Genomic DNA, 25,625 nt, shown 5'->3' with positions numbered 1-25,625 from the left:
GCTGCAGCTGATGAGGGGCAGGGACAGCCCCCCTGCTCTTGTGACCTCAGGGCCAGCTCTCCCACCTGAAGTGAGGATAAGGGGTGAGGGTTGGGGGTGGGGAAACCTTCCCTCCATCCATGCCACCATATGACAGGTGAGTAATGAGGACAGCTCTCCCATCAGCCTCAGACATTGATGGGTGTGGCGGGGGGATCTCTCCCCTGGCCACCCCACCACAGGACAGACAAGTAGTGGGGACAGCTCTCCTCCACACACAACTTTGAGGCTGGCCCACACCTCCACCAACAGGGTGGACTTGGGGGTACTGCCCAGGTGCGATGCAGGTCGAGTTCTCCCAAGTGTTGCAGCTGGCATTGCATTGGTGTGGGGGGTGTGTGGGGACATCTCTCCCCTACACAGTCGCCATATGGCCCACGAGAGATGAGGTCAGGTCTCCCACGCTTATGTTCTCCCGGGCAGGCTCACTTGTGCCCTCGTCAACAAGGGCAACTCTGCTGTGCTGCCCAGACATGGCATAGGGCCTGCTTTCCCCTGCATCTAGAGGTGGCAGGGGAAGGGGGGAGGGCATTTTTCCCTCTCCCCCACCACCACACCGCAGACAAGGGACACAGTACCAAAGTGTTCCCATCTCACACTCTCAGGGCTGGCTCACCCATGCCCCTGTCTACAGGGTCAACTCTACTGTGCTGCCCAGGCGGAGATGTAGGGCCCATTCTCCCATTGCTAAAGCCTGTGAGGTGTGGGGTCAGGTCCCCCACCTGCTGCAAGTGTCAAGAGGGGAGGGGAGGAAGGCATCTGTCCCTCACCCATGATACCACATGGTGTATGGAGATGGGCGTGGCCCACTCTCATTCTCACATCCTCAGGGCCAGCTTGCCCATGCCCCCATGCTCAGGCTCAGCTCCACTGTGCTGCCTAGGTGGGGTCTAGGGTCCCCTCTCCTGAGTCTTCAGCCAGTGAGGGGCAGGACCAGTTCTCCCTAGAGTTGCAGTCAGTGAGGGGCGGGGCCAACTCTGTACCTCCCTATGCCCTCCACCTGTGGTGGTGTCAAGGGCCTCCTCGGACATCAACACAGACTGAGGCTGCATCAGGGTCACGAACCTAGGCGTGGGCCCCAGCAGTAGCCCAGATAGTACCGTGTCACTGAGTATCAATCAAGCAACTCACACCAGCATGTTCCTCATCACTTTCACTTCTTCAGATATGCCTCTGTCCACAGGAAATGAACCCCCCCACACCATATATTTGCACCATAACAGTGCCCCATCTGCCTGGCGCCTTGTGCTGCAGGGTAGGTCCATGTTTTCTCCTTGAAGCCTGGGGTGGGCCTGGCCTGCTTGTGGGTCTCTTGGCCCCACTCAGTCCGTCTTGGCCTACAGACATTCTCATAGATTTGATAAAGCTTGAAAATTGTTTTTTAAAAAAACAGTTCTACATCAAATGTAGCAAAGAAAGGAGGGAAGAGACAGCCTGAAGATGGAAGAAAGGGGCTGGAGAGATGGCTCAGTGGTTAAGAACAATAGCTGAAATTCCAGAGGTCCTGAGTTCAGTTCCCAGCAACCCCATGGTGGCTCACAACCATCTCTAATGAGATTTGGTGCCCTCTTCTGGCCTGCAGGGATACATGCAGACAGAACACTATATACACATTAAATAAATAAATCTTTAGACTGGCAGTGGTGGTGCACACCTTTAATCCCAGCACTCAGGAGGCAGAGACAGGCATATCTCTGTGAGTTCAAGGCCAACCTGGTGAATGGAAGAAACATTTACAAGTCTAAATCAGATGAAGAACTAATATCCAAAATATACCGGAAATTCAAGCTGCTCAATAGCAAGAAAAGAAACAATCCTAATAGAAGATTGGCAAAGGATCTGAGCAGATATTTCTCAAAAAGCGATACTGGCTACACATGTTTAAAAAAATTCTGGCTCTAGTAGTACACACCTTTAGTCCCAGTACCTGGGAGGTAGAGGCAGTCAGATCTTGTGAGTTTGAGGACAGCCTGGGCTACATAATAAGTTCTAGGACTGATTGGACTACACAGAACCTACTTCAAAAATAAATAAATCAAAATAAAAAACCTTAACATATTGAATTATCAGGGAAATGCAACCATAGTGAGCTATTATTAGACTGGCTGTTACCCAAAAGATGAGTGATAAGATGTGGAGGAAAAGGCTATACACTGATGGAGGGTCTTCAGAAACTAGAAAATGGAGTGGCCCCTCTTCTGGGTATATATTCAAAGTACTTTAAATCAGTGGTTCTACTTCATAGCAGAATTCCTCAGGATAGTCTAAGGTATGGCCATCGAAGGGCCCACGAATGAATGAATGGTTTAAAGAGTATGGTCTGTATATACAATGAAATATCCAGTCTTTAAAAAGTAGGAAATCCTGCCATTCGTGATAACATAGATGAACCTAGGAGACACTATGCTAAGCAAAATAAGCCATCCAAAACAAATACCATAAAATCTCACTTCAATCTTAAAAAGCTGAACTCAGAAGCACAGGGTAGAATGATGTATCCTGGTCTCTGTGCAGGGAGTAGGCAGGGAATGGGGAAACTTGGGCAAAGTTTCAGTTGACAATGAATAGGTTCTGGTGATCTGGTACATTCGTGGTGGTAATAGCTAACACAGCACATTAGTCTTGTGCATTTGAAAGGGACTGAGTGAGAGGGTCTTTCCACAGAAATGACAAGTATCTGAGGTCATTTTTTATATTTATTGATTTATTTTGGTTTTTCGAGACAGGGTTTCTCTGTGGCTTTGGAGGTTGTCCTGGAACTGGCTCTTGTAGACCAGGCTGCTCGAACTCACAGAGATCCGCCTGCCTCTGCCTCCTGAGTTCTGGGATTAAAGGCATGCACCACCACTGCCCGGCTCTGAGGTCATTTTTAAAAGTCTTTGCATCAATGGCATTTTGTTTTGTTTCTGATTTGTGTGTGTGTGTGTGTGTGTGTGTGTGTGTGTGTGTGTGTTTATTGTTTTGGTTTTTTGAGACAGGGTTTCTCTGTATACCTCTGGCTGTCCTGAAACTTGTTGTGTAGACCAAGTTGGGCTTGAACTCAGAGATCTCCCTGCCTCCTCCTGGAGTGCTAGAACTAAAGGCATGTGCCACCCCCGCCTGGCTTGTTTGTGATTCTTGACTTCATTTCCCATGGGCACCCATTCTAATGTGCTTAATGTATGCTATTTTGTTTTCATGTGCTCTTGTTTTTTTGGGGGGGGTTGAATCAGGGTTTCTCTGAGTTACAGCCCTGGTTGTCCTATAATTCATTCTGTGTAGATCAGGCTGGCCTCAAACTCACAGAGATCTGCCTGCCCCTGCCTCTTGAGTGCTGGGATTAAAGGTGTGCACCATCACACCTAACTCATGTGTTTGAAAGCATCTACTAAGTGTTTATGTATTTTTATGTGTGTGGCATGTGTATATGTTGGTATTTTTGTGTGTACATGTGAAGAGGACAGAGGTCAATAACAACTGATGTTGTCATCTTTTCTCCATTTCCTCATTTTCTTATTTCTTTACATGTTTTGTTTTGTTTTCCAAACAGGGTCTTGCTGTGTAGCTCCATGGGCCTGGAACTTCCCATGTAGACCAGGTTGCTTAGAACTCACAGAGATCCACTTGCTTTTCCTCCTTAGTGCTGAGTTTAAAGAGACATGGACTGCGGTGCCATCCCTGTCTTTGCCTTATTTCTCAGGGTACGGTCTCTCTGAACCTAGAGCCTGCCAATTCAGTCCGTCCAGCAGGCCTCTGGGATCCTGGTGGACCACTTTGCCAGTCCCTGGTGTGTGCACCACCACGCTCAAATCTTTTGTGTGTGTGCCGGTGACTCAGACTTGCACAGCATTTTACTGGCCACTTCCCCAGGCCAATCAAATGGTATTATATTACTACTCTGCTGATGTTGACTAGTTTTTGTGTATGCTCCTTCTCTTTCCTGTAGTGTTTTTCCTGAAACCCAAAGTTCCAGCCTAATGTAAGAAAATGGTTTCTTCCTTGATATTTCTATAACAAATGGAAGTTTAGAACTAGACAAAAAAGTAGTAGGAATAGTATAAAAATATGCTTTAAAGAAACCGATGTTGTGGTTTAGAAGCGGCGTAGACCAGTTGCTGAGAATGTGTAGCTCTCCTAAAAGACGACTAAGGGGTACAGCAGAGCCTCAACCAGGGGTCTACAGTCAGCTTGGACAGCTTCACAGGAAGGAGTAGGAATTAGCATTTGTAACGGACTTTCAGATTTTTAATTACATGTATTTGGTTGGTTGGTTGGTTGGGTGGGTGGGTGGGTGGGTGGGTAGATGGGTGTGCACATGCCATAGTGTGTATGTGTGTAGACCAGAGGACAACACCTAGGTGTCTGTTTGCTCCTTCCACCATATCGGTACTGGGGATTGAGCTCAGGTGGGCAGACCTGGCCGCAAGTACTTTTACCCACTGAACCATTTTGTAGGCCCTGAACTTTTTACGAGAATATATAATGATGCTAAGTGTTTATCTGGTTCTAGCAGTTAACTTCAGTTGTCAGCTTAGGATCTAGGGTCACTGGGTAGATCTGGTTGTATTAATTGGGGTGGGAGCACCGTTCCCTGGCCCTGGCCTGATGAATGGAGAAAGGCTGTTGAACAGCGGCGGATTCTCATCTGCTTCCAGGTGTGATGTGTTGTGTCCTGCCTTGTCAGTGTGGCGCAGACAAGGGGCATCTGAGGAAAGGGAACCTCAACGTACGGAGGCATTTTCCCTATTGATGGTGGATGTGGCGGGCCCAGTCCTCTATGGATGACACTGTCCCTGGGTGGATGGTTCTGAGGAGCAAACCAGTAAGCAGTGTTTCTTAGAGGCCTCTGCTTTGGCTCCTGCCTCCATTTCCTGCATTGCGCTCCTGTCCTGACTGTCCTCAGTGATGGAGTGTGACCTGAGAGTTTTCCGATAAAATAGACCCCTTTCTCTTCAAGTTGCTTTTGGTCATGGTGTTTATTACAGCAACAGAATCCCTAAGACACCACATAACCGGCTACTTCAAGCTCCTGCCACTTTGTCCTCCCCACCATGCTGGACTCTTATCCTGAACTGGGAGACAGACTAAGCTTTTTCCCCTTAAACTGTTTTTGTCGTGGTATTTTACTATAGCAACAAGGGAAAAACCAACACAATGAAACCAAGATACCTCCACTGCTCAAGGATTCCTTCAATCTTGTAGCGCCAAAGAGGGGCTGTTTGTGTTCCCTTCCACTAGCAGTGGATGTGTGTGAAAGAGCTCTGGACTGTGTGCTCGTAGTCAGGGGGTGAGCTAGCTGTGTGTCTGCTAGTTTACTTCATCTTCAAAGCCACTGAGCAGCTGAGTAAAGAAACGATTGCCTAAAGGCAATCCAGTTTATCAGGTAGTAGGGTCAGAACTGAAACAACTATCTGTTCAACCTTCACAGTACTGATTGTGAAAGCTGTTGGGGTGAGTATAGATGATCCTATTGTGTGGATTGTCTGCTTTGGCTCTCAGTGAGGCTTATTAGCTAGCTTAGAAAAACCCAGGTTTCCCTTTGCAGTCAGGATGCTAGGAGTGATCAGGTAGGCAGCCAGCTCTCTGCTGTCCGTGCAGTGTTTCTTATACATAACTGGCAGGTGCGAATGTGCCTGAAACAGATTCATGCCGGAGATGAAAGGGTGCTTATTTGGTGTTTTTGTTTTCACTGCTATCATTCTTTCTGTTGTTGTTCTGAGACAAGGTCCTTAAAGCACTGCATGTCTCAGATTGCCTTCAAATTCACAGTTACTCTCCTGCCGCAGCTTCACAAATGCTTGCACCGTTACATCTGGTACTGATTTGTTAACTGATGATTGGGGGTATGCTCCTTCAATATCCAGACCATCCATTTCTGCTGCACTCTGTTTCCCTTGGTGAGAAATCTGCGAATAGCAGGTTCTCACCTCTATCTCCTGACTCTGGGGTGACCTGTAGATTCTCCTTGTCAGTCTTGACAGGTCAATAAACCAGTGACCACTTTGTACTTTTGAGGGATCATGGGTAGATTCTAAGCTGCACACCAGGGCATTGCATCTCAGATTTCCAGTATTGAACCTGAGGGTTCCCAGGTCTTAAACTGTCATGGGTCTGGTCATCTGTTCCCATTTTTGTTGTGTTTGTTTGTTTGGTTGGTTGGTTTTTACGAGACAGGGTTTCTCTGTATTGTTTCGGAGGCTATCAGTCCAGCCCGGCCTCGAACTCACAGAGATCCGGCCTGCCTCTGCCTCCCGAGTGCTGGGATTAAAGGCATGTGCCACCACCGCCCGGCGTGTTTGTTTTTAACGATTTGTTTATTTTATATGTAGGTGTTTTGCTTGTGTGTATATTTGGGCACCATGTGTGGGCCTTGCATCCATGAGGTTGGAGGATGGCATTGGAGCCCCTGGAACTGGAGTTATGAGTGGCTGTGAGTCACTATGTGGGTTCTAGGATCTGAACATGAGTCCTCTGCAAACCAGTAACTGATCTTAACTGCTGTGCAGTCTCCCCGCCCTGTTCCTAATTTTCATAAGTTAATTCTTACTAGAAAAATTTATTCTCAAAGCTAATTTTATTTCTAGAAATAAAATTAGTTGTCCCTTATAACAAATGCACTAACATAACTAAGAACATGATTCCATTTTGTATAGTATTTCACATTATGAATTTAATGGCTTTTATTAGAAGTTGTGGCCTTAGTGCTTTAAAAGAACTGTCTAGGAAAATATAGTTTTTAAAATGCCTTATGATGTGTGTGCATACAGAATTAATTATAATGCATAGACAACATTCCTTAGAAAGTCCTTGCTGTAGATATTTAGCTACTCATTATCAGGCCATGTGTTAAGCACTGAAGATAACTCACTTAACACAGTGTCTGCCCATCACTGTGGGCTTTGGGGAAAGGACCCAAATGGCTTCACTTTAGGTATTCAAACGGAATGATATAAAAGGTTTGCAGTAAATATTTGCTATTTAAAATGATGATTGAGGCCGGGCGTTGGTGGCACACACCTTTAATGCCAGCACTCGGGAGGCAGAGGCAGGCGGATCTCTGTGAGTTCGAGGCCAGGCTGGACCGACAGCCTCCAAAACAATACAGAGAAACCCTGTCTCGTAAAAACCAAAAAAAAAAAAAAAAAAGATTGAAAGGGAAAGTAACAACAGGTAAATGGAGGGAAGAAAAGGAAACTCGGATAACATGTATGCCTGCGGAGTGCTGGAGAAGGTTCTGGGAAAACCTCTTAGGACTTTCTTAGCTTTGCCTCAGAGTCGTTCTTGTGCCATCTTGTGGGTGGATCTGGCAAGGACCAACGAAACTCATCTATGGATTCTTAGCAGAACCTCAGATCTCCAGTCTCCATTAATACCAAACAGCAAGTTAGGTATCAGAACGTTGGTCTCGAAATCAGTGTTTTCAGTTCATCAGCAAGTCTCCAAAACATATCCCAAATCCATGTGCTCATCCCCATGGCAGCTGTTAGGACAGGCCTCCAGCCCCTCTCATTGGGAATAATGCGCAGTCTTCCTTTCTGGTCTCCTTTCTGCTCTTAACTCCCCAAAGCTTGTTCTCCACAGACGATCAAAAGGGCTTTTATTTTGTTTGTCAGACTATACCAGGGAAGGCAAAGAATATGATCAAAATATATTGTAAGAAAAACTTTAATAATAAATAGATCTGACTATATCACTACTCTATAACATCCTGTAGCTTTTTGTGAAATTTAGAATAAAATCCATATTTCTTGGCTTACAAAACTCTGTGTGATATGGCCTCTGCTTGTCCATGACCTCATCTCATGACCTTTTGCCCTTTTTTATTCTAGTTTCCATGAGTCCTCTCCCTGGTGCTCCTTGCTGGCTGCCTCTTTGCCATTCAGATCTCACTCCTATATTCTCCCAAGAGAGGCCTTCCTCAACCTCTCGTTCATACCAGCAACCAAGCTTCTCTCAGTCCAGTTCTCCCCGTTGTTAAGTACAAGTGTTACTCACCACGTTCTTTGTTGACCTCCAAAGCCTAGGAAAGCCATTTGGCACAACATGATTGCTCAGTTAAGATTTGTCAAACGGGTAAAGACTGTTTGCCAGTTTTCTTGACCTTATTTCATCTGGATATAGATTAGAGCAGGTGATTTAGATCTTGCCCTATAGAACACAAAAGAGCTACAGAAATGCACACAGAATTAAGTTTTGTTCCTGTAATTGCTGTTTCCCAGTTACTTGACTGTTCTGTTCTTCATTGCTAAAATGGAGTTAATTAACTTACAGAATGAGAATTTAGTCTGTACTTACCTAACAGGTCTGTCTCTATAATTGGTAATCTGAGCCTGTAGGATGTTGAAGCAGGAGAATCAGGATCTCAGGGTTAGCCTTGGCTACACACTAAGTTCCAAACACAGTAAATACACATTTTCCCAACGGTGATTGGGAGCTAAGGAGGAAAACTAATAGCAGACAAGGGATGGGAGGGGAGTTGCAGGAGTGTGATTTATTTATACCCTCTCTCCTTTTCCCCCTCTTCCTCCCATCTCTGGGGTCTTGCTGCATAGCCCAGTCTTGTCTTGGACCTTGGGCTTTCCTCCTGAAGCATCCCAAGTGTTGGGATTACAGGCGTGTGCCATCACCTCTAGTTAGTAGCTTTCCTTTCCTACCTCAGGTCAGAGTAATTTTGCCTTCTAGTGTCACATGTAGCCAATATTCAGTCAGATAATCAAAATCATGTGATATGGCTTGTCAGAACTAATAATAATTTTTGTCATTTCTAATCAGTCATATTTATCAAAATATTTAAGTTGTTATGATATAAATACACATCTTTATTTTCTAACACTCAAATGTTAAAATATTCATTCATTCTTTCGCTCATTCAGAAACAGGGTCTCATTATGTAGCCATGGCTGTCCTGGGACACACAGAGATCTACCTGCTGTTTCCTTAGTGCTGGGGTTAAAGGCATGTGTCACCACATTTTTTTTTAAGTTTCTCAAGATCGGGTTTCTCTGTGTAGTTTTGGAGCCTCTCCTGGAACTAGCTCTTGTGACCACCTCTTGCCTCCTGAGTGCTGGATTTAAAGCTGTACACCACCACTACCCAGCTGTCACCACATATTCTTAAATTTTAATTATGTACATTTGTTTATGCGCCAAGGCATCTATATGGAGGTCAAAGGACAAATTTGCAGATCTGGTTCTGTCTTTCAGCCCACCGGGTGGTTCTGCCCTTGAGCAGGTGGTCCTGGGCTGTATCAGAAAGCAAGCTGAGCTAGTCACAGAGAGCAAGTCAGTAGACAGCATACCCCCATAGTCTCCGCTTTCACTCCTGCCCTCGCTTCCCCTCATGATAAACTGTGGATTGTGAGGTGAACTACACTCACTCCCCACAAAGGGCTTTTTGGTCATAGTTTTTATCAGAGTACTAAAACAAATCAAGGCACAACTCGTTTTGTTGTTGTTGTTATTTTCTGATTTGTTTTTGAAACAGGATTTCTCTGTTGTGTACCGTTGGCTGTCCTGGAACTCCCTCTGTAGACCAGATTGGCCTCGAACTCACAGAGATCCACCCACCTCTGCCTTCCAATTGCTGGGACTAAAGGTGTACACCACCATACCCAGCAGGATGCAACTCTTGAACATACTGTTGTTATCTAAAAATGTTGGCTACATTCGAAGCTGAAAGATAAATGAAAGATACACTATTAAAGCTGATCTTTAAATGACTATTTTATTATAAATAATAATGTAAAAACTAAATTAAAGGGGCTGTGGCCTGAAGTACTAGGTCAGTTTGATTTTGATTATGAAGCAGGAGAAAAGGATGGATGTAGAAATCCCAGTGGTCCCTCTTCTTATCTAGAGCTCATGGGAAGCTATTTACTCTGAGAACCTGTTGCTTATGCCGGTTCACCGAGTGAGATCATCAGATTTCCTGGTGGTGGTTATTTTTTTGCAGGGGCAGTGGGGGTGGGCATAGTGGTAGATAGCTGATTGTCCGGCTGGACTGATACTCTGTTCATAGAGGTCCTAAGATCCGGATATTCCCTGTAGACAGGATGTACGGCTAAATGCTGTCTAGCTAAGTAAATAAAGCGTTCAGTGGTCTATTTGACCACTCACTGAAACATGAACCTTTTAAAACGATATTGCTAACATTTTATCTGAAATTTGATCTTAAATCTTTTAAAGGATGAACATAAAATTTCTTTTATTTTTAAAATGAATCTAGTAGTTTTTATAAATTGGGATTGTAAAGTTACGCTGTCTTTCCTAAAAGTTATCTCACCAACTTTTCTAAAGATTTAAAAAATAATGTGTGTGTGCACCTAGGTGAGCTTATGCATACCACATTTATGCAGGCACCCACAAAGTGTGGAAGACAGTGTCAGAGCCTCTGAAATTGAGTTAAAGGCAGTTGTGAGCCCCAATGTGCCAAGAAGCAAATCTAGGTCCTGAGCAAGAGCCGTGAGCACTGTTAACCACTGAGCCGTCTTCTCCCCAGCTCCCCATCTCACCAGCTTTTTGTCGGCCTGCTTATTTCTTGTGTTTGTTTTGAGACAGATTTTCTCAGGGTAGCCCTGGTTGTCCTGGAACTTGCTCTGTAGGCCAGGCTAGCCTTGAACTCAATGACTTGTCTGCCTCTGCCTCCTGAGTGCTAGGCACTGGTGTTTGAGGTAGATCATGTACTCGGTGTTAATTGCCTCCATGCTTCTATCTTGTCCCATAGCTTGACTTAACACTGTAGATTTTATTTTGTTTTGTATATTTTTGAGACAGTATTTTACTTTATAGGCTGCTCTGGCTTAAAGTCATAGCCCTACCTCAGCCTCCTAGCTACTAGGATTATAGGCATGCCATCAGATCCAGCTCTGTGTTTTGTTTATGCGTTTTCTCTAGTCATTAGCACCTACACATTTTGTTAGTTATTAACTTTGGTTTTCTTCTTATAGTTTCCTTAACCAGTCTAGGTACCATTCTCCCCCTGCCCTCCTCTTCCCTCCCCTCCCTCAAGTATACTAGGAAACCTGATTCCTTAACTTCTTACTTTTATTTATTTTTGAGACAAAGTGTCACTTTGTAGTCCTGGATGGCCTGGAACTAGCTATGTAGACCAATCTGGCTTTAAACTCATAGGCATCTGCCTGAATCTGCCCCCTCCAAGTGCTGGAGTCTTGAAGGTGTATGCCCCCATACCCAGCAACTTTTTACTTAAAAAAATACATTTATTCATTTATTGTGTAAGCACATGCATGACACAGCACATATGTGGAGTTCAGAGAGCAACTTTTGGGAGTTGGTTCTCTCCTTCCACCATGTGCTTCTCAGGGACTGAACTCGGGTTGTTAGTCTTGGTATTAAGTGCCCTTACTGCCTGACCCATCTTGCTGGCCCTAACGATTTAATAGCTCAATATGCTTATTAGTTTCTTTTTTTCATATTTTGTATATATATACACACATACACACATATTTATATATGACCAAGTTTCTCTGTGAGAACCAAGTTGGCCTCAAACTTACAACCTTCCTAACTCAGTCTCACTAGTGCTAGGGTTATACTCGTATACCATACAAGCTAGCTTTATAAAATTTAACACTATGATTATTGCCTCTGAATGTAATCGGCTTGTAAGTTTTTTTGCATGATATTCTCTTTTTTATAGTTGCTATTTCCTTCTGATTTAGGAATTGTGCAAATCAATATTTTTAAACGTTTATGGTATGGGGGTCGGGGTGATGGCTCAGTAGTTAAGACTACTTACTATTTCAAAAGACCCAAGTTTGGGTCCCAGCAACCCAGACTACTTTATACAGCTCACAGCCACCTGTAACTGCTGCTCTAGAGTACCTGGTGTCATCTTCTGACCTCCATGGCAACCGTGTGCCTGTGCATGTGTTGTAAAAGAAATCTTTTAAGTTTTAAAATTTTAAAATAATTTACATGTATGGGTGTTTTGCTGTGTGTATGTCTGTGTACCATGTGTTTGCAGTGCCCCTGGAGGTCAGAAGAGGGGCATCGGACCCCACTTTTTAGTTAGATTATTTGGTGTTTTGGTGACTAGCTTCTTGAGTTCTTTGTATATTTTGGAATTCAGTCCTCTGTCAGATGTGGGGTTAGTGAATATCTTTTTCACATTCGGTGGGCTGCCATTTTGTCTTGTTGACTGTGTCCTTTGCCTTGCAGAAGCTTCTCAGGTTCAGGAAGTCCCATTTATTAATTATCGATCTCAGTGTCTGTGCTACTGGTGTTATGTTCAGGAAGTGGTCTCCTGTACCAATTCATTCAAGGGTACCTCCCACTTTCTCTTCTAAGAGGTTCAGTGTGGCTGGATTTATGTTGGGGTCTTTGGTACATTGGACTTGTTTTGTGCATGGCAATAGATATGGATATATTTGGAATCTTCTACACACCAGCATCCAGTTATGCCAGGACCATTTGTTGAAGATGCTTTCTTTTTCCATTGTATAATTTTAGCTTCTTTGTCAAAACTCAGGTGTTTGTAGGAGTGTGAGTTAGTTTCAGGGTTTTCAATTCCGTTCCATTGGTCTACCTTTCTATTTTTGTGCCAATACCAAGCTGTTTTCAGGACTAAGTGTTTTTAATCACTATGTCATCTCTATTAAAATTGTTATGTTTTATGAGATGATGGACAGACTTAGTAGACTTCCTAGGGGAGGCCTTACCCTCTCCAAGGAGCAGATGGGAGGTGGGGTGGGGAGTGGGAGGATCAGGAAGAGAGGAGGGAGGGGGAACTGGGATTGGAATGTAAAAAGTAAATTAATGAAAAAAATTAAAAATTTGTTTTGGCCAGGTGGTGGTGGTGCACACCTTTAAGCCAACAGTTTGGGAGGCAGAGGCAGGTAGATCTCTGTGAGTTCAAGGTTAGCCTGGTCTACAAAGCGAGTTCCAGGACAGCTAGGGCTACACAGAGAAACTATTGTCTCAAAAAACAAAAACAAACTAAAAATTTACATTTTAAAAATGTTTGGTGATATTGAACATCTTTGTGTTTCTTATTTGTGTGTCTTCCTTGAGAAATGTCTATATGAACCCTTTGCCCTTTTCTAAATAAGTTTTTATTAGATTTATTCATTTTATTTCATGTGTGTGTGTTTGGTGCCTGCTTAGGTCAGAAGAGGGCATTTAATCCCGTTGTCTGTTGAATTGATGTGTTCCATATGCTCTGGGCCTCAATTTCTTACCAAATATGTGATTTGTGTACATTTTCTCTCCTTATGTTAGTTGCCTTTTTACTCTACTAATAGTGTCTCTTGATGTACAACATTTTGATGATTTTTTGTTGCATGCGCCATTAGTGTCATATTTAAGAAATTATCGCCAAATCCAGTATTGAATGCTTTCACTCTGTTTTCTTCTGTGAGTTTTATATTTTATGTATTACACTTACACATCCTTAATTTTGTCAGGTTTTTACTATGGCACTAGATGAACATCCAGTTTCATTATTTCTGTCTGAGTGTCCAGTTTTCCCCTGGTCATTTGTTGAAAAGACTGCCTTTTCCGCCACTGAGTCGACTCAGCATTGTTGAATTGCTCTCTAACCTCTGTTCATTTCCGTCTCTCTCTGTCTATGCCAGCACCACATTGCTTTGATTGCTGCAGTCTTTTATTAAGTTTTGAAAATTGGGAATTGTGAGTCTTTCAGCATTGTTTTGACTATTAGAGATCCCCTGAGTCTCCATGTAAGTTCTAGAATGTACATTGCTGTTCCTGCCAAGAACAAAAGAAAAGCATTGGGGTTTTAGTAAGGACTCCTGTGGGTGTGTAGACTGCTTTAGGTAGCATTGGCATCTCAGTGAGTCTTGTACTCCATAAACATGAGATGTGCTTTCATTTAATTAAAAAATTTGCTGTGTATGTGGCATGCATGCATGGTGTATACGATGTGTGTGTGCATGTGTGAAGACAGAGGTCCCAGCTTTCTCACTTTTCACCTCTTCCTCCTCCTCCTCCTCCTCCTCCTCCTCCTCCTCCTCCTCCTCCTCCTCCTCACCATTGTCATCATCATTGTTGTGTTTGTTGAGACATAGTCTCACTGTGTAGACCAGGCTGGCCTACACATAAAGATTCAAACTCACAAACTCATAAAGATTTGTTTGCCTCTGACTCCCAAGTGCTGGGATTGATTAAAGGTGTGTGCCACCACACCCAGCCTTTCTACTTTTTTTTTTTAAAACAGTCTCCCTGAACCTGGAGCTCACTGTTTCGGTTAAGCCCCTAGGATACGCTTGTCTCTCCATCCCCACCCAGTACTTGGGTTATCAACACACACACTACTGTGCCCAACTTTCCATTGGTGTCGGAGATCCAAACTCGGGCCCTCATTCATGCACAGACAGCACTTTCCTGACTGAGCCATAGCCTCAGCTGAATAATTTGTTTTTGCTACTCTATCACGTGCATTCTTTTCAAATTCCGTTTAGATTACTAAGTATAGAAATAGATGTGATTTCTGTAACTTGTGTCCTGCTGAACCCATTTATTAGTCCTAGCAGTTTTCTTGTAGGATCCTTAGGGTTTTTGTCATTTAAGGTTGTATTATCCATGAGTAAAGATAGCTTTACTCCTTTTTTACTTTGAATGCCTCATTTATTTCCTTGTCTAATTGTTTTGTCTAGAACTCCAGTGACTGTGCTGGAAGTGGTGAAGCAGGCCTCTCCCCTTGTCCCTAACTTTAGAGGAACCATTTCCATTCTTTCCCCAATGGGTATGTTTGCTCTGAGTTTATTATGTCTAGGTAGCTCTCTTTTGCTCCTCTTTGGCCATTTTTTTTTGTCTTGAAAGGATGTTTATTTAGAATTTTGTCAAATGTTTTCATCTGATCAGTTGAAATCATCATGTGATGTTTTTCCTCCACTCTGTTATCAGTATTTGTATTTGCTGATTTTCATACATTGAATCATCATCATATCCCAGAAATAACTTACTTGGCTAATGGTGTATCATCGTGGGGGGGGCATTCATGTGGAAGCCAGAGGTTAACCTCATTGTCACTCTTCTGGAGCTTTCCACCTCAGCCTTTTTCCCTGCTGTTGTTGCAGTTTTCATTCACTATTTGTGTGTGGGGCATGCATACATGGGTGGTGGCAGGCATTCACCTGTCCAAGAACTGCTGCGTGGAGTAGTCAAGCAGACCTCGTCTTTCTCCTTCCGCCTTTATGTGAGTTCAGAGGCTCAGACTCAGTCACCAGACTTGTGTGCTAAGTGCCTTGACCCACTGACATCTTACCTTATGAAGCAGGCTCTGTCACTGGCCTAGAGTATATTTGCGTGCCCATCGAAGCCAGAGACTGCAGGTCCCCTGGAGCCGGAGTCACAGGCAGTTGTGAGCTGCCTGACACGGGTGCTGAGAACCAAATTCAGTCCTCTGAAAGAGTAGTATATGCTCTTGACCGCCGTGGCATCTCCCCAGCCCCGTTGTGACTCTTAACATGAATGAATTTCCCCTCAACACTGTTTTTACTGCCACCTGCTTCTTGGTCAGAAGTCAATGACAATAAGCAACAGTTGTGATTGGAACACCAATTTCTGAGGTTTGGAGGGAGTAGGCCTGCATGACCATGCTCTATCCTGATGTTCATGTCTAGATTGATCTGGGAACCTGTGCACACTACCCGCATGGAGTTACCTGGTGGGCTGGCACAAAGAGTGGAAACTGACTGAAGGGAACCATGTTTCCTGTGTGTCTCAAGAGTTATCTCAGACTCATTTCCCAGTACAGCATGCTTAGGTAGAGAGCGTCCCGCTGCTTTTCACTTCCCCTAGGTCTGTCGTTTAGGTTGTGCTGAACCATATTCTCTTTTTAAAAAAATCCTGGTTTTAGCATCCATTTATGTGCACCCTTACCACGATGTCCCACAGTGAGAAGCCATGGACGAGCACTGCTTACTGGCTTGCTCCCTCATGGCTTGCTTAGCCTGCTTTCTTTTTTCTTTCTTTCTTTCTTTCTTTCTTTCTTTCTTTCTTTCTTTCTTTTTTTGGTTTTATGAGACAGGGTTTCTCTGTATTGTTTTGGATGCTGTCAGTCTAGCCCTGCCCCGAACTCACAGAGATCCTCCTGCCTCTGCCTCCTGAGTGCTGGGATTAACGGTGTGCGCCACCAACGCCCAGTTTAGCCTGCTTTCTTAAAGCACCAAGGATCACAATGGGCTGGGCCTTCTCAGTTACTAATTTAGACTTTCCTCAACTGGGATCCCCTCTTTCCAAATGACCTGGCTTGTATAAAACTAGCCAGACAATCACTTTTCCTAGTTAAAATTATGTGTGGGTTACTGAAGCACATTTTATTACATTTTTGTCCTTAGTTTTAGTTTACAGCTTGAGAAAAGAGATTAGCAGGAGGTACTTTATAGAAAGTATCTAGTTCTAGGGTTGTTATTCTAGATGTGGAACCACACCATCTCCCAGGGCTTAAGGTAGGAATCTGTTTAGCACATGGGATCTTAGATTCCAAAGTCAGTCTCTTTCTCTAGACTAGGCTTTGTCTCTTTTTTCAGAACAGAAATCAAGTACAGTATATATATATATTCTTCTAGAAGACTAGTACTGTGGGGGGAGAGGGAGAGAGAGAGAGAGAGAGAGAGAGAGAGAGAGAGAGAGAGAGAGAGAGAGAGAGAGAGAGAGAGAGAGAGAGAGAGAGAGAGAGAGAATGCAATCACACTTCACGTGTAGAGGTTAGGACTACCTTTATGTGGATTCAGGATCAAACTTAGACTTTCAGGCTTCCATGGCAAATCCCGTCACCCGCTGACCTCTCGCCAGTCCTCCACCTTATTTTTTGAAGCAGTGGTTCAGTGTACCTAGAGTACATTGATTCGGCTAAACTGGCTGGCCAGTGAGCCCCAGCATCTGCCTGTCTCCATCTCCCCAGTGCTGGTATTGCAGGCGCACGCAGACACATCCAGCTTTTTAGGCAGTTGCTGAAGATCTCAGGTTCACTTCTTCTTGTCTTTTGCAGCAAGCACTTTGCTAGCAGAACTGTCTATCCTCCAGCCTGCATTCTGTATGTACTAGTGTCAAGTGTTTAATGTCAGCTTCTCCTATGGTTAAGCATGTGCTGACCAAGGCTGTTACGCTCCTCTGTAAAAGCAAGTGTCAACTGTTTCTCAGAGAAGTTTCTCTGACATACATCCATTGTTCTGACTGCTAGGTTGCGTTATTCATGTGTCATTTTGGATATAAGATTTTGTTATCCATCAGGAAAAGGTGGAGATAATGGACAGGGACTGCCAGTGTTTATTTAGTGTCTCCTCTTTGGGAGGATCTTTGTATTATAGTCTTAAGTGATCTTTGTAACAAATGAGAAGCCGTGGCTGAGGAAGGGGGAGTAACCCTCTTAGAGTTATACAAAGCTAGCAACAGACAGCCACCCTGAGATCAGCACATTTTCATTCTTCCTTCCTAGTCTCTTCTCCTGGGGGTTTAAAGTGTGTGCTTGCAATTCCCCTTACTTACCTAATATTTATGTAAATTTGGGGGTACATATTTTACCTTTTCAAATCTCTTTCTTACAGGTATCAGTAACTGATGTGCAATTTGGTCCAATGAGATTTCATCAAGACCAACTTCAGGTACTGTGCTGGAATGAACATATTGCAAATTTCTTTAATGAAGAGGTTGTTTAAAACTGTACATTTAAAATATATGTTATTCTGTTTAGCTACTAGCACTAGGTCATGGTTAAATTTCTTGGACTTAGTAACAATGTTACAACCTTTCCTTATGAATACATGCTGAGGTTAAAACTTAGGGAGTGTATGTAATTGTGGGTACCCTCAGATGTTTAGGGTTGTAGTAATGAGGAGTGTATGTAATTGTGGGTACCCTTACATGTTTAGGGTTTCAGTAATGGGGAGTGATATCATTGTGCATACACTCACATGTTTAGGGTTTCAGTAATGGGGAGTGTATGTAATCGTGCGTACACTCATATGTGTACATATATTGGGAGGATGCAAAACCAAAGTGGCAAAAGACTAAGGGCTGATTAATCTAGGGGAAGAATTTTTAAGGCATTATCATTCACAATTTCTCTGTAAGTTTGAATTTTTCCAAAGTGAAAAGTTAAAAACTTAGCCTTTTCTATTATACCAGGTTTGTTTTTATTTTGGGGACAAGGCCTCATGTAGCCTATGTTGGCATCAAGGGGCTACAGAGATGGCTTAGTGGTTAAGAGTACCTGTTGCTCTCGCAGAGAGTTCCAAGGGCACACATGGTAGCTTGCAGTGGTCTGTAACTCTAGTGCCACGGGATCTGACACTGTCTTCAGGAGCTCCATGGGAACTTAACTTTACACATGTGGCACACATACATACGCACATGCAGGCAAAACACCTGTACCCATAAAATAAGAAATAAACAAGTCTTTAAAAAGTGACAAGATGAGCTGGGCGGTGGTGGCGCACGCCTTAAACCCAGCACTCGGGAGGCAGAGGCAGGCGGATCTCTGTGAGTTTGAGGCCAGGCTGCACCGACAGCCTCCAAAACAATACAGAGAAACCCTGCCTCGTAAAAACCAAAAAAAGAAAGAAAGAAAGAAAAAAAAAGTGACAAGATGTAGTCAAGTTGTTTGAAGCTTCCTGCATATGAACTATGTTTGCTATTGTATTTTAACTCTGTGAACAAACGCGGCAGACAGGGGTTTGTGTTCTTGATTCTTTGTATTTGTGGTATTTGACCAGTTGGGCAAACTTTCAAGGAGGTAAAGGATTTCTTTGAGTTTCGTAGTCAACCTCTGTCTACCGGGCTGCTCATTACCACATAGCCTCTATAGTTTCTTGAGTCTAGCTCTGAAAGGATTAAGCAATTAAGCAGAGGTATTTTGAACTTGATTTGGCTGGGAGGCCTGGTTGGATAGGGAGAAGGCAGCAGGTCTAGGATTTATGTGGTATAGACCAGGCACCAAGACAACCAGTTATTGGCCTGGCATTGGCACAGATGCTACCTACATTGTCTGGGCTGTGTACCCATGTCACTTACCCAGCAGGCTTTAAAATACAGTGTTGTAGTTTTCAAATCTTCTCCCTCATATTCAGAATGACTTTTAACTTGTTGGCATTACATAAAATTTGAGTCAACGCATGTCAAGTATATCATTTAAGGGTTATGTGTTTCAACTAAGTCTCACTAAGTGCTAGCTAGCATTTACTATCTGGGGCATTTCACTAGAATACCAGCATTGCCATACTTAGTTAACTGTCTGTTTGTGAACTTCAATATTTGTGTGTTTTGATTCTATTTTAAAATAAAATGTTCTGTTGAGTCCGTATTGCATCTTATCAATAGGGTTATCAGCAAAAGAAATAATCATATTTCCTAAGCACTTGGACTTCCAGGTTAGAAAGTAGCATTGACTCATGGACAACGAATGTTAATATCCCTGAGTTATATGTAAGAAAAGAATGTGTATTTATGGATGCTACATTCACATCTTGTGTCTTCACCTAAGCATTTGAGAATTTTCTGTGGCTTATTTAAAAATGACAGTTCTAACAAGTTTTTTTAAAAGTGTTTGTCCTCTTTTGGTCCAGGTACTTTTAGTGTTTACCAAAGAAGACAGCCAATGCAATGGATTCTACGGGGCATGTGAAAAGGCCGGGTTTAAGTGCACAGTCATCAAGGAAGTGCAGGCTGTCCTTACCTGTTTCCAGGACAAACTCCATGACATCATCATCATAGACCATAGAAATCCCCGACAGCTGGATGCAGAAGCACTGTGCAGGTAAGCCCATTGGCCCTTGTGACAATAAATGCAGCCTGCAGACATATTAAGTTAAATTCCATCTCAGTTTCCTTATATGCAAAGAAAACAAGGCATTATAGCCTCATTGTTTCTAGTACTAATCTTTACTTCTTGTTTGTCTTTCTTGCTTTATTTAAAACAGTAAGAGATTGTCTAGCATGCACAAAGCCTTGGGCTTGTTCTCAAACACCACAAAAAATCAAAACAAAGAAACAGTAGTAAGAAAATATAATAACAACCATTATGATTAAGATGAAACCCAATATTTAATTAATCCCAATTTTCATTTGCATATTACTGAAACACAGATGATTATAATTTCCTAGCCTATTTTTAAAGAGCCCTTTATGTCTTCATGTGGGTGTGTGCCCATATGTAAAGTTCAGAGGCCAATATAGGTGTCCTCTTCAACCACCCTTCAGGTTTATTTGTTTGTTTGGAGACAGGAGCTCTCCCTGGACCTGAATCTCATCTTTTCAGCTAGGTTGGCAGGCCAATAAGTTCTGGGGATCTGCCTGTTTGTACCTTCCCTAAGCCCTGGGTTCATGGATGCATGCTGCCATGCCAGGATTTTACTTGGGTAGTGGGCATTCAAACCTGGGTCCTCATGCCTATATGACAAGCCCTCTAAGAACTGACTCTCTTCCTAACTACCTGGTAGCTCCTGTGGCTCCAGAATTAAACAGTACACAGTAGGCTTGGCTGGCCAGTGAAGAGCAGACCTTTACAAACAAGGTTCCTGATATTCTCTTCCTGGTAGACCCTGGATCTCAGGTCTTTCTTCTTGCTCCTTCCTACCACTTCATCTTCATCTTGTGGGGTGAGAGTTTGGGGTGGGGTGGGTCTTTGTGTCGCCCTCATGAGTTTCCTAGAGACAGGAGTAGGCCTTGATTGTTTCTCAGCTCAGCTCCATCTTGGCCTCAGCATTGAGCTGGTTTGTCTCTTTAAGATCATCTCTACAGAGGCATCTGCCTAGTGTGAACTGTTTCATCAAGAAATTTCTCCAGTATCTCATTCCTTAACTGACTTTCCTTGCTCTCGGTAGACCTTTGCAGCCCATGAGACCTTAGCCCGACCCAACACTGTTCTTCCCTTTGTCCTCCTTTTAGGGGTTACCTAAGCAATAGCCACCTGTGAAAAGCTTTTCATCAGTTGCTGATCTATCCAAATTACCATCATTCATCTGTAGCTCTTTACTGGGCATTTAGAACTCCTTGTACCCCTGTGAAATACTGTCTTGAAGGCCAAATGCTTTATTGCCTTTCCAAATCCTCCTGTTTCAGAGCCTTAATTCTGCAACTCTCAGTTTTAGGCACTGCATGTGGTTCTACAGCAGTATAAATGAACAAAATGTGCCGCTTGCCTCCAGGGACAATGCTTTAGTTGTAGAGTGCGATGGTTAACACTTCAGATTGTCAGCCTGACCAGATTAAGACATGCTGAAGGCATTAGTGAGATACTTCTGTGACTGTCTGTTTGGGCATGTCTATAGAGGTAAGACACACAGTGAATGTGGGTCCTGGACTAAAGGAAAAGGAAAGCGCCACTGAGCTCTAGACCTCCTGCTCTCTCTGTTCCTGATGTGCTGAGATGTAAGTTCCCTTTGCCACAGCTATGAGCTGCTCCTGCCACCGGCCTTCCCCACCGTGGTGGACTGTATCTTTTGAACCATGAGCAAAAATAAATCTTTTCCTTGCAACCAATTAAATTGCTAATTGGTCATAGCACAAGAAAAGTGACTAATACGTAGAATATCTTTGTTTCATGTAGCCATGTGGCTATAACATAAAGTTTGAGACTAGGTAAATTATAAAGAACAAAAATTAGGGGGCTGGAGAGATGGCTCAGTGGCTAAGAGCGCCTGCTGCTCTTCTAGAGGATCCGAATCCAATTCTCAGTACCAGTACCCACATCAGATGGCTCACAACTGCCTGGAACTTTTTTTTTTCTTTTTTTGAGACTGCATCTCACTTTGTAGCTCTGGCTGTCCTGGAACTCACTGTGTAGATGATCTGAGTTTGAATTCATGTAGTAGTCTTGAGCTCACATTGATCCGCTTGTCTCTGCCTTCCAAGTGCTGAGACTGAAGGCTCATGTCACTGTACCCAGCTGACTCCCTGTAACTTCAGCTAGGGGATGGGGTTGGGGCTCTCAGCCCCTCTCCTGGCCTCTCCTGTCACCCACACATACATGTCAATACTCACAAGACACACACATATACACATAAATAATAAAATTAAATAAGTATTAACAGCAGCAACAAAGGAAAAATTAATTTTCTCATAGTTCTGTGACTGAGAAAACCAAGCTAAAGGTGCTGGCAGGTCCATTTGTCTGTCTGCATCCTCTGCAGTAACAGATGGCTTTGTGGAGTCTCCTTTATAAAGACTTCCATCTCAGTCACTGGAGAGCAGCCTGCATGGTCTAAGTTCTTAAGACCCTGCTTCTTGGTGCTATCACATTGGCAAAACATAAACTGTGGAGGGCACACAGTCAGGCCATGCAGAGGCAGGAGGCAGAAAGGAGAGGAGGTCTTCCGAGATGCTTGAGTTGAATAGTGAGGGGTGGGCAGAAGTTTTGGAAAGAATAAAGGCAGAGAGAGGACAGCGTAAGTAGGAGCAGCAGGGTGTCTAGGCTCCTCTGCTCAGTGTCCATGGCTATTGGTCCAACAGTTGAGTGTGTGGTTCAAGGGAGGCAGGGACAGCAGATAAGAGCCAGATGCAAAGGCTCTTTTTTGAGCATCTCTTACTCTCCTCTGGGTAGTTAAGACACTGGGCATGCCTCTAATCCTCTACTTAGAAGATAGAGGCAGACGATCAGAGTTTTGAGGCCAGTCTAAGCTGCATAGTGAGCCTCTAACTGTCTCTGCTACACTGTAGGGACTAGTCAAGAGCTATTTCTAAGCTGTGCCCAGCATGCGCTAGTCTCCACAGCTCAAGTGCCAATCAAGGAAGGTGGTGAGAAGGGGCTTTGATTCTGTCCCATTGCTGTCTGCTAATCCTGGGATGCTGAGTTGTATTTATCATAGAAACAGATGGCTTTGCCCTGGTGAGTGGTGGGGCTTCTGTGACCTTGCCAAGGGCTTGGGTTCCAGTTTCTGATGTTCCTTGGGTCCTTATATTCCTCAGCTGCCTAGAAACCCAAGGCATGCTGGTCAGCTGTGGTTTTCCCACTATGCTCTAAGAAGGGAGAGAAGGAATACAAGAAAACAAGCAGACTGAAACAGTGTTTCACATGGTGCAGTTGCAGAACAGCAAACCACGATTGATTTCCGGGTTTGGTTTGAGAGCTAGAAAGAGCAGGCCAGATGCCCTCTGCAAGCTAAGAAAACTGATGGCTCTGTGTCAGCAGCCTGGAGAGAAATAACTTCCATTGAAGAGTGAGTGACAGGATAAAGAAGGGTGTGTGGCAGGTTGTAAGAGTTGCCTCAGCATAATGGCAAGGAAACAATAGCACTAATGACTGAGGGGAGAAAAGTGTGTGTAGGGGGTGTTGCGTGGACATGCTTCTATGTGAAGGTGTGCATGCATGCGGGGGCTGGAGTTTGACATGGGGATCGTACTTAGTCATTGTCTACCTTATTTTTTAAGACGGTCTCTCACTGAGCCTAGAGCTGGCCATTGAACTCCGTACTCCTCCTGCCCCAAGCACTGGAGCTACAGACATGCACTCCTGGCTTTTACATGGGTGCTGAAGGTCTGAGCTTAGCTACTCTTTTTTTTTTTTTTTGAGGTTAGCATTTTTCCAACTGAGCCATCTCCCTAACTCTAACTATTCTTTTGTGAGAAACTGCAGAACATTTTAGAAGATGTAAGTTTGGGGTACTCAGAAGAGGTAAGAAATACTCCTTGGTGCTACAGGAGCACAGTTGTATAACAGAAGGGAGATAGAGGAAAGCCCTGGATAGAAACTGGACATGCTGTAGCAGATTAAGTCCACATACATACAGAGCAAGCCTGAACTTAGCAGGTACAGAGCTTACTGTGCGAGCGTGAGAACCAGAGTTCAGGTCCCCAAAACCATGTAAATGCCAGGTGTGCATGGCCCCGCTGGAGTTCAGCCTCAGAGGGCCTAAAACAGTGAGCTCCAGGTTCAACAGAGAGACCTTGTCTCAGTGAATAAGGTGGGGAATGGTTGAGAATGACTGCCAACCTCAGCCTGGGCCTGCACACACCCCACAAGTATAGACACATGCACCTCCCTCAGAAAAGGAGAACTGAGAGAGTCAGGCACATTCATACAATCTCTCGATTCACCTTGGTCTGAAGATCCCTTTCACCACTGTGTTCTCCTCTTTTTAACCTGGAGCTCACTCCATGACAGAGGGCATAGCAAGGTAGAACAGACCTGTGTGCAACTCTTTACAGACTCTGTTATGTCCTTACAGTGAGCCTTCACCAGGTAATCTGTTTTCAGTGTTAATGCTGAGGCCATCATCAGAATCATTTGGCGTTGTTTCATGTGACTAGAGACTCTTTGTTTCTCGGATACACATTTCTGGTTCTTTACCTAATAAATCCTCTACAGGGTCTGTAACCACCTAAGAAGTGCATTGCATTCTTTAGCTTTTCTTGCAGCTATCCACTGAAAATTATGCATCTTCTGGAAAGTATCCTTGATGTGAGAGAGCATGCTGTTTTTCCTCATATTTAGAATTGTGTACATTATACCTAATATTCACTTAATCTTAGACCACAAAGAAGAAATCTTGGTTAGATAATAGGGAAATACACAGTGAAAAATTCAGATTCCTGGTCATGCAGGGTGCCATGACAGTTCTGAACTGTCTCTCTGTATATCTTTCATGTGGGAAACAGGAATATTATAACGTACATATATATGTATTCACACACACACCACGGTTCTGTAGGGCTTTATATCATGTGCATTCAAAGGTAGTACAGTTCTGAGAGCCCTGTTTGCTTGGTCTTTATAGTCACATGACTTTGAAATCTGCCTTCCTAGTGTCCATATGTGTATTTTGACTGTGCCAAGTCATTTCTTTCATAGTTCCATGAATCCTAAAGCAAAGGTTTTAGGCTATTGTTTGTTATGCCAGGTTCTGTTCCTGACATTCCCATTTCTAGCCAGTGGTCCCTTTCATTAGAGAAAGTCAAGTGCATAATCACTCTCACAGTTGCCTGCTTGCCACTATATCACTGCTAAAATACTAAGAACTTATTTGAAGTGGCTGGCTGGAAGCATAGCTCCCCCCACATCTTCATTCTCCATCCCTTTTATGATGAAAGGCGAGGTGGAAACATGTAGGAGCAGATGCAGTGTCCTTAAAGTCACAGGAACAGCATTCACAAGTCCATGCTCCTTCCTCAGCACTGGAGATTAGAATCAGCGTGAGTATTAGTTCCCAGAGCACACTGGCCATGTGCAGATGAGGGTCTGCTATACCGATGACCCTTCTAGGCTTGGGTGATCCTCCGCTGGCCTTTCTCTCCAGAAACTGAGTCTGCTCTTCCCTGGGCAGGGAGACCAGAGTTGGACACCTAGCCAGCAAGCCCTGTCTGGGAAGTCTTTTCCAGTAGAGCTCTGCAGGGCCTCTGGATTGGCTCCTATGGGGAAGAGGGCAGGTGAGTGGGGAGGTGAGCTATGGGCCCATGAGAGAGATTAGCTGGGCCCTGGTGCTGCTTTTCGTTCCTAAGCAGCTCTCCTTGAGGATCACTCTGTGTCTGTCCTTAGACCCTAAACCTTTCTCAGCCTCAGATCCACAGGAACCTACAGTCTGCATGCTCCAAGGTAAGGGTGAGCAAAGGATAAAGATTTTGCCTATTCTGTGACCACATTTGTGCTCCAAGGGTAGTGATGATGTTTTGGTTTCATTTCTGTTGCTGTGA

At 43.8% G+C, this 25,625-nt stretch overlaps 1 protein-coding gene across 2 annotated transcripts in view; it reads left to right on the top strand.

The window, feature by feature from the left end:
• Positions 1 to 25,625, top strand: part of Pde8a (phosphodiesterase 8A) — a 153,475-nt gene that overhangs the window by 75,728 nt on the left and 52,122 nt on the right. For both annotated transcript variants that reach the window (XM_021231672.2, XM_040729461.1), the window contains exons 2-3: positions 17,549 to 17,605; positions 19,565 to 19,755. In XM_021231672.2, coding sequence (XP_021087331.1) covers positions 17,579 to 17,605; positions 19,565 to 19,755 — 218 coding nt within the window. In that variant the 5' untranslated portion in view covers positions 17,549 to 17,578. The remainder of the gene's footprint in view (positions 1 to 17,548; positions 17,606 to 19,564; positions 19,756 to 25,625) is intronic.

The sequence above is a fragment of the Mesocricetus auratus genome, unplaced genomic scaffold (genome assembly GCF_017639785.1).
Source record: "Mesocricetus auratus isolate SY011 unplaced genomic scaffold, BCM_Maur_2.0 Super-Scaffold_4256, whole genome shotgun sequence".
Classification (NCBI taxonomy): domain Eukaryota; kingdom Metazoa; phylum Chordata; class Mammalia; order Rodentia; family Cricetidae; genus Mesocricetus; species Mesocricetus auratus.
This window is presented reverse-complemented; position numbering and strand designations above follow the sequence as displayed.